Source organism: Mus caroli, unplaced genomic scaffold (assembly GCF_978045245.1).
Source record: "Mus caroli unplaced genomic scaffold, Mus_caroli_1 scaffold_13, whole genome shotgun sequence".
Lineage (NCBI taxonomy): Eukaryota > Metazoa > Chordata > Mammalia > Rodentia > Muridae > Mus > Mus caroli.
This window is the reverse complement of record NW_028227268.1, coordinates 60,345,364-60,360,874: the sequence shown is the minus strand read 5'-3', so window position 1 is coordinate 60,360,874 and position 15,511 is coordinate 60,345,364. Positions and strand designations below refer to the sequence as shown.

Genomic DNA, 15,511 nt, shown 5'->3' with positions numbered 1-15,511 from the left:
TTATATTTCATGTCATGTGGGCTGTTTGCATACTCTCCCTTTTCACTCCTTTCCACCCTGGCTTTCTCTCACCACTTCTGCACTGGACCCAAACCCACTCTCCATCACTCATTCTCACGTTGCTTATATCTTTGTTAACTGAAGTGGTTCAATCAAGAAGTCTGTGTTAGGGCTGGAAAGATGGCTCAGTGGTTAGGAACACTGACTGCTCTTCCAGAGGTTCTGAGTTCAGTTCCCAGCAACCACGTGGTGGCTCACAACCGTCTGTAATGGTATCTGATGCCCTCTTTTGGCATGTAGGTGTATATGCAGACAGAGCACTCCTACATAAAACAAACAAACAAACAAAAAAAAACCCATGACTATTAGTAACAATAACAACAACAACAATAATAATACCAAGTCTGTGTCCTGAGCACAGTAGGCTCTCAAGAAGTGTGTGCCAATGGAGGAAATAGCTTTTGAACAATAAGAACCATAGGAAAACGTGTCATTTTAACAGCCAGGTGGGGGGGAAAGGGGAAACACCATGCCTGTCCTTTTTCCTTCAGGGTGACACTGGATGTCAAAACCACGTGAAACTAAGTACACTGTTGTACTACAGATGACTTTCGGCTGGGGTGTTTAACCTGTGTCTGAGTTCGTACACGTCTAGGGCTTTGGATATGCTGGTCCCCTATCCCACCAGACTGCCTTTTCTTCCTATTCACGTCTACAAAGTGTAGTTAGCAGTGGTCACGCAGAAACCTTTTAAGAGCTTTTCAGGTCTTTCTTTTCCTCGAGCTTTACTTACTGGCTTCACATGGAAGTTGTAATGGGAAAAGAGGGAGCAAAAATTGGGACCTTTTCCTTACTTTAAGGCTTCAAAGATAGGATGAAGCAAAGGCCCCGAAGCATCTGCCCTCTTCCCTATAACGTCAGGCTTACTCTCTTGTGTGAGACCCCCTTGACAGGTGTTTTCCCAAGGCGTACTCCTAAGGCCTCAATAAAGCAGACTTGAAATATACGAAGAGTTGAAGAATCACAGGTTATGAATTGCCCTTTCCTAGTATTTCTTTCTGGAATGAATTCAAGTGATACCAGATAAAAGCTAGCCAGTTGATGGAGCTTTGAATCTCACAAATAAATCTAAATGGATGAGAGCCATTTTACCTACCACTTCTGGTACTTTCTGACACTGTGGTATCAAGCCTATTGCACGTCTTTAGGTTTCTTTTAGGTATTTTGACAGAGCACACAATGAAATTTAAGCAATCAAGTTTTAAAGCATAAACAAAGTGTCTCATATCTGTCAATTGCGATGTCTGGCACCCGTATGAACCCGCTGATGCTGAATAAGATTGGTACTCTGGGTGAAGGCTTTCCCACATATACGGCATCCGTAGGGCTTTTCTCCTGTGTGAATCCTCTGGTGTTGGATAAGGCATGTCCTCTGGCTAAAATCTTTGTCACAGTGACTACACTTATATGGCCTCTCTCCAGTGTGAGTCCTCCGATGTTGGTTAAGGGACGAGGAGTAGATAAAGGCTTTCCCGCAGTGCTGACATTTGTAGGGCTTCTCGCCAGTGTGGACCCGTTGGTGCTGAGTCAGGTTTGCACCCTGTCTGTAGGCTTTCCCACAGGTATTACACTTAAAGGGCTTTTCTCCATTGTGAATCCTCTGGTGCTGGGTGAGGTGCACACTCTGGCTGAAGGCTTTTCCACACACACTACATTTGTACGGTTTCTCTCCAGTGTGTGTTCTATGATGCTGGGTAAGGTTGGCGCTTTGGCTGAAGGCTTTCCCACACACGTTGCATATATAGGACTTCTCTCCGGTGTGGGTGGTCTGATGTTGGATGAGGGTTGAGGAGTGGGCAAAGGCCTTCCCACAGGCAGTGCATTTGTAACACTTCTCTCCAGAATGGATTCTCTGGTGTCGGATGAGGTAAGTGCTCTGGCTGAACACTTTCCAACACTCGTTGCACTTATACGGCTTTTTCCCAGTGTGAATTTTCTGATGCTGGAGAAGGTGCGTGCTCTGACTGAAAGTCTTCCCACATTCATTGCATATATAAGGTTTTTCTCCAGTATGAACTCTCTGATGATTAATCAGTGATGAACTATGGCTAAAGGTTTTACTGCACTCCAAACATTTATACGGCTTCTCTCCAGTGTGTGTCCTTTGATGGATGGTGAGGTGCGCGCGCTGACTGAAGTCTTTCCCACAGTCCTCACATTTGTAGGGTTTCTCTCCAGTGTGAATTCTCTGGTGTATAGTCAGGTGTGCGCGCTGACTGAAGGCTTTCCCACACTGGTGGCATTCGTACGGTTTTTCTCCGGTGTGCATTCTCTGATGTGCAATGAGAGAGGAGAGATGCTTAAATTCTTTACCGCATTCTTCACATTCATAAGCTTTCTCTTTGGCATGGTTATCTCGGTGTGCCAGGAGTGAAGGGTATTTTCTAAATTGTTTCCCACAGACATTACAGGAATAAGGCTTATCTCCAGGAAGTATTTTGCCACGCACGACAACACCAGATGAGGCATTGCTGAACGGTGGCTTGCTTTCATTATACAGAGCAGTTTTATCGTCCGACGGGGTATCAAACTGTACCACTAGGTCTGTGTGACTTTCAAAAGTCTCTCTATATATGTCACATTTGCTAAGGAATTCTTCTGTAGGGTCTTCTTGTGAAAGCTCTGACTTCACACTGAAGCCTTCCTCATCTACGTGGATCTTCCCGAAGGCACACACTGGCGGACTCTCTATGCTGTCATCGTTGTCGTCGTCATAGGAATCTTCCAGTTTTACGGTTTGGGTTCCGTCCTGCTTGAGTTCAGGGAGATGCTTTGCTGGGGACTGTGCCTGAGCTATAGGTTCCCATTCTGGAAGAAAAGAAAAAGACACTGACAGTCTCATTCTGTTTAAAAAGGAGACAATATATATGGATAAAATAATATCTAAAGGTTATAGTTCTGATAACTCCATTTTATGGCCCTTAAATATTAGGAAAGGAAAAACGAATCCTTAGAAAAGAAGGAGATAAGTCACTGAAAATGGAGAGGCTCCTTCCTAGTCAGCATGGTATACAGTACATAGGGGAGGCAGGTGACAGTGTGAAGAGAAACTTAGGGTGCAGGGAATAATTTGTATATATGATGGTCTCATCGTATATATAAATCACGCTGCTTTATTATTTTATCTTCCAATCTATACTCACAATCAATAATATTAATAATGATAATTTTGTTTTCTTTTTGAGTCAGGGTCTCTCTATGCAGCTTTGTTTGTCCTGGAACTCGCTCTGTAGACCTGGCTGGCCTTGAACTCATAGAGATCCACCTGCCTCAGCCTCCCCAGTGCTGGGATTATAGGTGTGTGCCACTACAGCAGGCTATCATATAATATTCTTAAAGTAATCTCATGGAGTGGTTCTACTCTCAATTATCCAGCAGCCTTAAACAATGGTTCTTGAATCCAGTGTCTCTGGACTAGCAGTGTAAATTCACCATCACCATGCAAGTGAGCTGGAATTAGTGGGTCCCACCTCCACTTACTTAAGAGAGTTTGACAGTGAAGTTGAAGGATTTGTTTTATAAAGCACGGAAAGCTACTTTGTTCTTCAGTAAAACGGGAGGACAAGCAACCTAAAAACGAAAACGAACCCTCTCCCCACAAAAGAGAGTTCAAAATACCTGCTCTTGGTATTTCCAAAATATCTGGCCCTTTCCCTTTCTATATCTCCTTTATAGCTCATATTAGGTTTAAGTTAAAGTTGAAAGCTCATGAAAAAAAGTTGAAAGTTGACACCATGCTAACCCCTGACTGTCTGTTCCTATGGTGTTTTCTACCCATTGAAAGAGATCCTTGTGGCTCACGTTGTGTCCTGCACAGCACTCCTCCCTACAATCTAAACAGAGAGGGGAATGGATGCAAGATTAACTTGTCTTCCTTAAAGGCCACATGGCTGATTATCAGCACTCCCAAACCCTCCAACTTACACAACCATACAACTTGGTCTTCTATAGTTATTTCACAAGTTTGTGCGTTTCTTATAGTTTCAACTTAGATGTAAACTCTGGAAATAGGTTCTATCTTCTTGACATTTCCTTCAGAAAGTGGCCCAAGATGCTGGATTTTGTGGCCAGTTAAATGAACTTGGAAAAATGATAACTTGTTTATACAAAATACAAAGAAATCTAACCCCAAACTTGGCTGTGAGGCACTTAAGTATTCGTTTACTGATACCTGCTGCTGCCAAATTTCCAATATGATGATCTAAACCAAATTTTACATTACACCTATATGAAGCCAGGTGGGAATTATGTAACTTAAGTCTTGGTCGTATAATAAGATGAATAATTTTTTTTCAAAAGATTTATTTATTTATGTGACTTCACTGTCACCGTCTTCAGACACACCAGAAGAGGGCATCAGATCCCATTATAGATGGTTGTGAACCACCATGTGGTTGCTGGGAATTAAACTCAGGACCTCTGGAAGAGCAGTGAGTGCTCTTAACCCCTGAGCCATCTCTCTAGCTCCGATAAATTTTAATATAGAAGAAGGTACTGGACAGTTCAGGCACCAAATGCAGGTCAAGGTATAATCACTGTACAAGTCTGTCAGTTCCACAGGGCAGTATGTGGCCACTGAAGATGAGACTGGTGCTTGTCTGAGCCAGGGTCCGGGTGGAGTAGGGCATGCTGGGTACACTGGTGCCTCGTGAAATAAGGGAGGCCTAGGTACAGCGAGGGAGAGCTGTACAGGACACAGAGGGTGAACAAAGGTAGGTGGAAACCAGCACACGGAGGGATCCAGAATTGATCTCTCTAAAGACACGCCACACGTGTCACACACACAGATGCTGAGGTCCCAGAATCACTGAGGGCAGGAGCCACAGGTTCAATTTGTTCCCTTACTCTGCTTGAATTTACAAACCATTTTCACCACTTTTATTGCAGAGCATGTCTAGGAAATGTCAAATGAGGCTGTGACATCATGACTGACATGAAGACGAGGTGGGAGAAGACTCACTCTGATTTTCAATAAGTTGCACTGACTTTTCTGGTAGTTAGTGCTGGAAGTGTAGTTGTATTGATTTTTTTTTTAATAGAGGAAAAAATTTTAAATGATAACTCTCAAATTAGGATGTTATCCTTTCTCCAAAGAACAAAACAAGAGTGGATTCAATAATTATGTACATAAACAAAAGAACCAGCTGATCTTAGAAGCTCAGTTTAACTTCTGTGTTATCACAGGCTTCAGTATCTACAAACACCTAGAAAGTACTCAGAAAACTCACACACATGTATGCACACACAGATACACACACAGATAAGGACACACAGATACACACAGACACACACACAGATACACACACAGATACACACAGACACACACAGACAGACATACACACAGACACACACAGACAGACAGACACACAGACACACACAGATAAACACACAAAGGCACATACTGACAGACACACACAGACACTCACACAGAGACACAAACAGATACATACAGACAAACAAGCATGCAAGCCATCCCACACCACCCACTCAAACAGACAGTGATTGAACCCAGGTTCTCATGCATTCTAGATAAGTGCTCTACCACTGAATTACACCACAAATTATAATTAAAAACTCAAAGCAAAAGCCCACTGGTGTACTGTGATAATATAAATACATTTAAGCAAATCAGTCTATTAGAAATTCAGGAACCGAGACCACAAATCAAGGCTTAAGAATGTTTATATAACTATCCAGAATGGTCGTCTAGAAGTGCTATCTATTGGTTAATAAGGTCAAATAGTGGTCTAGCAGTTCCAAAAAAGGTATCAGTTTTGATTGACAGAAGCCGCAGCAGAGATGGTGTGATCTGCATTGAGTCTCCCAGAGTGGCTAGGTCCTGTTCAAACATCAACCATAGGAGTTAGAACTGGATAAATGCCTCAGCAGTTGAGAGCACTTGTTGCTCTTGCAGAGGTTCTTAGCACCCACACGACAGCTTACAACCACCCTTAACTCCTGTTCCAGGGGATCTGACATCGTGCTCTGACCCACAGAGACCAGAGACACACAGTACACGTACCTGGAGGCAAAACAACCATACACATTAAATAAACAAACAAACATGGCAGTACACACCTTTAATCCTAATACTTAGGAGGTGGAAACAGGTGGATTTCTGTGAGTTCAAGGACAGCCTGGTCTACAGAGTGAGTTCAAGGACAGCCAAGGCTACAGAGAAAAACCCTGTCTCAGAAAAACCAAAACCAAAACCAAAACCAAAACCAAACCAAACCAAACCAAACCAAAACAAAAAAGTTATGACACAGTAATGTCCACTGAAGAACAAAATTATTATTCACAAAATACCCATGTTTCAATTTTCTTTATGTATGTATTTTTTAGACAGGTCTTTCTATGTAGCAGGGGTGGTGATAGTGGCAATGATGGTGGTATTTCTCAAGACAGGTTTCTCTGTATAGTCGTGGTTCTCCTGGAACTCACTATGCAGACCACCCTAGCCTCAAACTCAGAGATCCACCTGCCTTCATCTCCTGAGTGCTGAGATTAAAGGCAACTGCATCTGTGGCTCCTCTCCTCAGTGATTTCGGGACCTCAGCATCTGCGTGTGGCGTGTCTTTAGAGAGATCAATACTGGATCCCTCTGTGTGCTGGTTTCTACCTGCCTTTGTTCACCCTCTGTGCCCTGTACAGCTCTCCTTCATTGTACCTAGGCCTCCCTTATTTCACGAGGCACCAGTGTACCCAGCATGCCCTGCTCCACCTGGACCCTGGCTCATACAAGCACCAGTTTCATCTTCAGTGGCCACATACTGTCCTGTGGAACTGACAGACTTGTACAGGCATGACCTGCATTTGGTGCCTGAACTGTCCAGTACCTTCTTCTATATTAAAATTTATTTGGGGCTAGAGAGATGGCTCAGGGGTTAAGAGCACTGACTATGCTGGGCAGTGGTGGGGCACGCCTGTAATCCTAGCACTTGGGAGGCAGATGCAGGTGGATTTCTGAGTTCAAGGCCAGCCTGGTCTACAGAGTGAGTTCCAGGACAGCCAAGGCTATACAGAGAAACCCTGTCTCGAAAAACCAAAAAAACCCAAAAAACCAAGAGCACTGACTGCTCTTCCAGAGGTCCTGAGTTCAATCCCCAGCAACCACATGGTGGCTCACAACCATCTGTAATGGGATCTGAAGAGGGCATCAAATCCCTGGAAAGCTACCTACTTACATCATTCCCATTGCTACCTACTAGTCAGGTGTGCAAACAATGATACTTAGTCCCTGGCAGACTCACTGAACACACCTTGATTTCCAAGATGATTCTTCATTAAAATGAGTTAGGGCTCGGGGAGACATTCCAAGTCTATAATAAGCCCAAGTGAGCATAAAGATGTTCTGTGCCAGAAGCAGGACACACTCAGAGACCAGTGGGCCTGAAGGTCCCACTATAGAAACTGGGAACAACTGAATATAAAACAAAACAAAACAAAACAAAACAAAACAAAACAAAAACCTCCAACAAAACCCAAGAGAAACTAAAAACAACGACACACCCCAAGAATTAACAGACTAATAATACCTTGAATTTGTAAAAATTTGTTTAGTGGATAATGGTTCACACATAGACACGTGATAGGAAGAAAGAGAGGCAGACTTACATAAGAATTCTATTTATCATGCAGAAGAGATGACTAAGTTAGGAAATCACTCCTGTGCATCCAACACAACACAGGGAATGTAACCGTCACGTGGCCTCGGGATCAAACTTCACAAATTATTACAGGGGAAAACCCCACACCCTTAACCCACACAACTGCATTCTCCAAACTGATCATCACCAAAGACAGCAGTGGTTAAGATGGAGTGGCTGAAGAAAGACATGGAAAGTAACACTGACTTTGAAATACTGAGAGCAAAGATGTTTAATGTGAGACCAGGTACGGTGGTGCACACTTTCAATCCCAGCATTTGGGAGGCAGAGGGAGGGGCAGGTAGATCTCTGAGCTGCAGCCAGCCAGGTTTACATAGTGAATTTGAGACCAGGTAGAATTGTATAGTGAGACTCTGTCTCAAGCAACCAACAAATAAACAGTCAATCAGGCAACAGGCAGTTTAAATTAAATCTATCTGTGAGAAAGGGGAGAAATCGGGATCACTCTGTAAAAAAGACTATCTTCGATTCATATTTTTATCATAAAATTATGATCATAAAAGACTTTTATTATTATAAAAGACTAAAAAAGAGGGGGGGGGGGAGAAAAAAAAGGTCTATACATAATGGAAGCCAATACGGAGATTTCTCAAAAAAACTAAAAGGTATGCCACATGACCAGCTCACCACTTCAGAGTACACACCCAAAGGAGCCTATGTCCTGGTCATCTCCGCTCGCTCACTGCTCTTCCTTTCACACTAGCAAGGAAATGGAGTCAGCCTAGATGCTCACCGACACATGAATGGTAATGATGATGTGGGACACGATGGAATTCCATCAGTTTGTAGGGAAATGGATGGATCTGGAAGACATACTGAGTGGGGTAACCCAGGCTCAGAAAGACAGACACCTCTGGTAGAGCTTTCTCTCATCAGAGACTCTCAGCTTCTAATTGTTTTCCTTTTCATTTATTAGAAAATTAACCGTGTGTGCACATGTGTGCATATGTGTGCCTCAGACATGCATGTGGAGGTCGGAGGACAATTTTGTGGTGCCTGGTATTTCCTCCTATCTTTAGGTGACCTAGGGTCAGGTCGCCAAGCTTGTGTGGAAAACAATTTTACCCACAGTGGCATTTTGCTGGCCCCTTAGCTTCTAGTTGTTAAACATGCATCACATATAGATGTGAGCAATGGCCAGGGAATTAGAAAGGGGTCCATGAGGTGGGGAGAGTCACAGGCCACATGAGCTGTGAAAGGGAAGCGGGGTGCTCGGAGGGTGGAAGAGCACAGTGGAGAGAGGAGAAGAAGGGATAAGGGATGAGAACGACCAAAGCTAAGTGTGTGAGAAAGCATCAAAGGATGTTCTCTGTAAGCTGAACAACCAACCAACCAATCAACCAACCAACCGGAAAGAAGGGACCACAGGAACCAGTCAGTAAGGGAAAGGAGCCTGGGGACAGTTAGTTACACATTAGAAGGGATGAGAGACAGGAGCTAGCAGGTGGATGAGAGCCGGGACTGATAGGGCATCCTTGAGATGCTCAAATGAGCAGGAACAACTCATGACTCCAAATGGGTGGGTGTTCCATGAATCAAGCTTCCGACTGTTCTACAGGTTTGTCGTCCTTCAAAACCAAGTGATTGTGAAGGCGGTAAGAGTGGGTGAATAAAAAAAAGAGAAAAAGAATGAGACATCTCTTTACACACTTGTTTCTTGTTTTTGAGACAAGTTTTCTCTGTGTAGCCCTGGCTGTCCTAGAACTGACTCTGTAGATCAGGCTGGGATCAAACTCAGAGATCCTCCTGCCTCAGCCTCCCAAGTGCCGGGAGAACTTTTAAAAGAAGGTTTTTCAGACAGGTTCTCAAACCGCTCACCCAGGATGGCTCTGGATTCACCATCTTCTTGCTTAGACTCACGAGTGCTGGAATTGTGGGTGTGTGCCACCACGCCCAGCTTCAACGAGTTTCAAGATATGATTGATGCCTTGAGAAAAAAACACTATCCTTTTTAAAGTTTGTTTTCACTGCTGGGGAACAAGCTCATGTCCCTGTGCATGCTGGGAGGTGCTCCTCAGTGTGTTATAGGCCCGGTCATGAAAAGATTTTTATCCTGACTTTATATGAAAAAACCCATATCCCATGTAAAGAAGCGCAGAGCCAGGGACACAGCTATAGGATCAAACCGGGTTCTTATTCTGCAAACATAAACCATTATTTAAGAACCCAGCGTTTGTTCTGGAGATCAGCAAGCTGTTCAAGGTTTAGACCGACTTCTGCTTGTCTCACGGCACTGTACTGCCGGGGTCATGGGTGTGATTGATAGCCAGTGTTTCTGAGGAGACAGAGGGACCGAGTGCTGTGTGTAGCGTGACACTTTGTCTATACATAGACAAGGGGTTTGTTGGTTAATAGAGTAAAAGAAACTAAAATACCAAGGGAGTCTTAAATGTTTTTGTGACTGTCTGTACTTGCTTTCGATGATGGCTGATCTTGGTTGTCAACTGACTACACCCGGAATCAACTAGAACCTAAGCAGCCATACATGCCTGTCAATTTTTAAATTTATTTTATTTTATTTTTATTTTTGAACTGGGCCATTTGAAGCGAGAAGACCCACCTTAAATCTGAGCTACACTTTCTGGTAGCAGCCCACATAAAAGGCCATTGAAGAAGAAAGCGTTTGCTTTTTGCCTACTTGCCCTCTCCCTCACTGACAAGTTTACCTGTTGCTGGGACAGTTCTTTGCTGGGATTAGAACCAAACTCTTCAGGAGTCCAATATACACTGAAGACAACAGCTCTCCAAAAATTCTGTGCAACTGCAACACTATACTGGGATGCTGAGACATCCAGTGTCATGGGTTGAACAACTACTGGATTCTTGGCCTTTCTGTCAGGAGACAGTCATTGTTGGACTACCCAGACCACAACCCGTAAGCCACTCTAATAAATCCCATATATATAATTCTATCTATCTATCTATCTATCTATCTATCTATCTATCTATCTATCCATCTATCTACCTATCTATCTAAAATCAGTCAGTTCTGTTTCTTTAGAACCTTGACTACTACACATTTATATATTGAGGGAGGGGGAGCGTGGCACAGTGAACCCCTCGAGATGTTCTTAGAGTTGGAGTCTAGGGATCTTTGAGAATAAAACAGAGTGCAGACACTGAAAAGGGCATAAAAGAGCTCAGCAACCCTTCCTGAAGACTTCCCATAAGGCAGCAATGCCGACAGCCCTGAGTCCCGGACCAGCTGGGGGCCCTTACAGAATCACCTCCCCAGGCTTAGAAACCAAACGCTGACAGAGTGGGACGTGGATTCTTCAGTGTAAAGCCATGTGCTGGCTGTTCTTCTCACCTGGATTAGGGCCTTCTACAATTTCTTTTATCACCATCCACGGCTCTTCTAAGACGGGGATCACAGTTGGCCTGTACACAGTCAGTCCTGGTTGGGAGGAACAGAAGGAGTTTGTCCTGAGGTGAGGAGCTAGGAGCCTTCATCACCTGATTTCTGCTTGGGCCTCTGTGGGGAGACAATGGCTCGTGGACCCAATAGGAGCACTAATAGGAGCACTAGGTGTGAGGCAGCAGCCAGCGGCAGTGCAGTACTGGGCACCGTACTGCTCACTGGCCTGCCCAGCACGCCTTTCTTTTGGGGAGCAGTAGACATGACCATTTTTGTGCTTGAAGGAGACTTCTCACCACTAGACTGTGTTTTCAGTCTGGTCCTCCAGGAGCCTAACCTAATGTTTAGTGAGGAGGGGCAGGAAGACACTGGGTCAAGCCTTTGGGGAGAAGAATAGATCTTACCTAGAGAAACCATGTTCCAATAGTTCTGTAAAGTCACAGTCTTATACAATTCCTTCTGAACAGGGGGCATCAGTTCCCAGTCCTCTTGGGTGATGTCCACAGCCACATCGTTGAATGTCACCAAGTCCTACAATATCAAACATAACTTAGCTCGGCTGAAGAACGATTGAGGGCAGAGACAGTGGTGACACTGCCTGTGTGGCTGTGCTGGGTGTGTGTCACAGAATCTAAGTCTCATCCTGCTCGGTGTGGTGGCCCACACTGTAACACCAGCATTCAACAGGCTGGGGTAGGAGAGCCCAAGTTCCAGGCCAGACTGAGCTACATGGTGAGACCTGTCTTAACCAACTAACCAAAGTTCAAAAACCCTCATCTGGTCTATGACTGACTCCACAGTATCCTTCAAAGGTCCTTAAAGGGACATCTAAAAATAAGGTAGAATGTATTGTTTTCAGCTGGTACTAGCATATGCATTTGGTGGCTCCATCTTAAAGAAGAAAAGGGCCGGGGGCACAGCTCAGTGGTAAAGCACTGACATGTGTCTAGTGTGTGTGTGTTACATAGAGAAGGGGCGAGGGGGAGGGAGAGAGAAAGGATCATGCCTGTCATAACGTGTAGGTCAGAAGGCAGTCTTAGCTGTCAGCCAGCCATCACCTTCTACCTTCTTTGAGACAGGATCTCTTGTTTGCTAGCTGGCCTGTGAACTTCCAGGAATTCTCCTGTCTCTGCTTCCAATCTTGGCCATAGGAGCTCTGGGTTTATGGATGTACATGATCACATCTAGCTTTATGTGGGGTCTGGGGATCCGACATCAGGATCTCATGCTTGTGTGGGAAGCACTCTGCCGACTAAGCCATCTCTCAGCAACAGGAGCAAGGCCGAGAACTAGATGACAGAGGTGATTTTGCCTTAAGAATTAAACTCAGCGTGCTGTAATGGAAAAGTCCACAGGCTCTACAGCGACATGCAACGTCCACTCTTTTCATTCCGGCGGAACGGCTGCATCTGTAGACACATTTACTGGAGAGGTTACTCTCGCTTTTTGTTCTTGTTAAAAAAAAAAGTGTTTTAAAGGCAGAGTCTCACATGTAGCCCTGTCTGGCCTGGAACTCACTGTGCTGAGCAGGCTGGCTTCTTGAACTCACAGAGATCTGCCTGCTCCTGGTTCCTTGGTGCTGGGATTAAAGCTGTGCACCACCAGGCTCTTTATTGCTCTGGCTGACTCCTTTTCTCAATTGTAACTTGAAAAAAGATTACATATTTTTGAGTCAAGGTCTTAGTGTGTAGCCTATGTTCTCCTTGAACTCACGACACTACCACCTTAGCTCTGCCCAGCTGAATACAGAGAGAGTAGAATCATATTAAGTTTCTAATTTAGAGAAATGACAGATTTGCAGCTATTCAAGGGTTTCTTTTTTTTTTAAATGTCCTATAAAATGACAAAGGACATTAAAGTGCTGTTAAAATCCATACTGTGCTTAGTTCTACGTATTTTCAGATTCTCTTTTGAGTGTGTGCGTATGTATGATACTGGCTAAATAATCTTTTATTTTGTTTTATCACATGGTCTTTACATAGGATATATTTTTGTATGTTATTTTCTAGAGCAGCCCATTTCTAACACATTTTCCTGTGATTTTTTTTTCCTCATTTTCCAAGTAAATATCTTTATGTCATCTATAAAGAAGTAATGGTTTGGGTACCAGAGGCTTTCCAACTTTAGGAGATATCTAAATCTTTATCTATATCTATATATCTTCCAAGAAAATCCTCCTCTCAATGTTGTTTGAGTTGTTATTCCTTAAAACGAGAGACCACCAAACAGAAGATCACAGGATATACAACCTTTACTTTTTAATGGATAAAAACATTAGCAACCACTACTATAATCTAGGATAACCAGGTATCTCATATTTAGTGTGTGTAATCTAAAAGGCAAAGTCTATTTTCTGGCATTGAATAACTTAGGCCAGGGGTGGTTAAGAATCTGTGTCAAACCACAGATTCAATAGCAGAGCCAAGAACCCAAACCCAGAGACTGGTTGTGGGGCCGGTCTCTTAGCCTTCACACAATACTGCTGACTAACGTCATAGCGAGGAGGACGAGGGAGGGGCATGAGCTTCCCGAGGGAAACTGGGGGGGTCTGGGGTTTGGACGGGGCCTTTGAGGGCTCATCAGTTATAGGCCCAGGACGAAATGTCTTCATACACTAAGAAGCAACTTTAAAACCACAGAAGAAAAGTCAGACTCACTTTGGTCACCACGTCACTGAGCCACCCTGCCTGGGAAGCAGGGTTGGGGTCATGGTTGGGGTCATCTTCTGGGGTGTCTTGGGGGAGGGCAGAACTCTGAGGAGCTGGGAAGACAAGGATGGTTAGTCTGTGTGCACGGCCCACGACACACTTTACCAGACATCTACACTTCCTTAACGTAAGAAGGGTCTACACTTCCTTAACGTAAGAAGGCGAAAGACACTGAAAACTTCGCTAATACTTCAGCGTCCGAGGAAAGGCCAATGATTTGGCCTATCCTATCAATGCAGACTTCAAAACTAAGCCTGCCCTGGCACTATATGCAAAAGCCATACTTCTCCATTATTTTTGTCTGTTTTGGTGGTGCTGGGATTGAACCCTGAACTATGTACGTGCAAGGCAAGCACTGCCAGGCTATAGACATCCTCTGCTCTCTAAATCTCTGATACAAAGTTGTGAGTTGTCTCAATACATGAATGCTTTTAGGATACTTTCTATTTTGGGAGTATGTATTTGTAAAGCCCAATTCATAATGCTAATGGCTTATTAGCATAGTGGTGCAAACCTCTGTAAGTCACAGTGGTCCCAAGCACTCTGAAAGGGGACACGATGCAGGAATGGCCCTCATGTTAAAGTTCATTACATGCTGACCTTTATTCTCCCGTTTCATTGAAGAGGAGGGGCTGTTCTCAGAAGTGCTAGGTGTCTTCTCTAACTACCCAGGGATTCTACCCCTCTCTGGGGCACAATTCTTACCTACTTCTTCTTCTTCTTCTTCTAGGATCTGAGTCAAATCCTCCACCAAAGCCACCACTTCTTCGCTGCTCTCTGGGTACTGAGAATTTACCCAAGTCCTAACCTCCCCTGGCAGGATGCTCAGAAATTGCTCCAGCACCAGCAACTCCAGAATTTGTTCCTTGGAATGAACCTCAGGTCTCAGCCACTTCAGGCAGAGCTCTCGGAGCTGACACAATGCTTTCCGAGGACCCGCCACATCTGGGTATGGGAAATTTCTAAAATTCCGTCGACAGGTTTCAGTGTCGCGCAAGAGTCTTGAGGTGAGTGTCTGCTGCTCAACACTGCAGGGTCCCTTCTGGATCTTGTCTGGCTCCCACATTAGAAGGACTTGGGAAAGTGAAGAATTTGCCATCTTCTCTCTTGAGGCTAACACTGCTACAGACAGGAGAACCTATCTGACAGAATCCTTTATTTTTCCAGAATTGAGCCAACTGTTTGAAGTCTCATGTGACAGTCACAACAATTTTTTCCCCACAAGGGCTGCTGAGGCCAGGTCCAGAATGGAACCACGATAAAAGTTAGTATGTTGTAACAAATTCTGAGTCCAGAACTTGCAAAGATGAGCAAGACCCTGAAACACAAGAATTGTCTTAGTTAGGGTTACCATTGCTGAGATGAAACACCTTAACCAAAAGCAACTTGGGAGGGACGAGTTTATTTGGCTTACGCTTCCACATCACTGTTCATCATCAAAGGACAGGACAGGAACTCAAACAGGACAGGTACCTGGAAGCAGGAGCTGATGCGGAGGCCATGGAACAATGCTGCTTCCTGGCTTGTTCTCCATGGCTTGCTCAGCCTGCTTTCCTATAGAACCTAGGACCACCAGCTCAATGAAGGCCCCACCCACAATGGGCCGGGCCCTCCCACACCAATTGTTAATGAAGAAGATGCTGTATAGTCTTGCCTACACTGCAGTCTTATAGACGCATTTCCTCAACTGAGGTTTCCTCCTCTGAGATGATCAC

At 44.3% G+C, this 15,511-nt stretch overlaps 1 protein-coding gene across 1 annotated transcript; it reads right to left on the bottom strand.

Moving 5' to 3' along the window:
• Positions 1-369: 369 nt before the first annotated feature.
• On the bottom strand, positions 370-15,111 carry Znf287 (zinc finger protein 287). Its single transcript, XM_021176325.3, has 5 exons — positions 14,502-15,111; positions 13,746-13,849; positions 11,493-11,619; positions 11,041-11,127; positions 370-2,868 (listed from the first exon to the last, which is right to left on the bottom strand). The coding sequence occupies exons 1-5, from the start codon at positions 14,893-14,895 to the stop codon at positions 1,292-1,294; spliced, it is 2,289 nt and encodes a 762-aa protein (XP_021031984.1). The 5' UTR covers positions 14,896-15,111; the 3' UTR covers positions 370-1,291.
• Between the last annotated feature and the right edge of the window lie 400 nt (positions 15,112-15,511).

Excerpts from the sequence above, each read along its gene's own strand:
- Znf287 (XM_021176325.3), bottom strand. The coding sequence starts at position 14,895 with ATGGCAAATTCTTCACTTTCCCAAGTCCTTCTAATGTGGGAGCCAGAC. Across the intron at positions 11,128-11,492 it reads TTGGAACATGGTTTCTCTAG|GACTGACTGTGTACAGGCCA; the intron begins GTAAGATCTATT and ends CCTCCCAACCAG. Across the intron at positions 2,869-11,040 it reads TGTAGAAGGCCCTAATCCAG|AATGGGAACCTATAGCTCAG; the intron begins GTGAGAAGAACA and ends CTTTTCTTCCAG.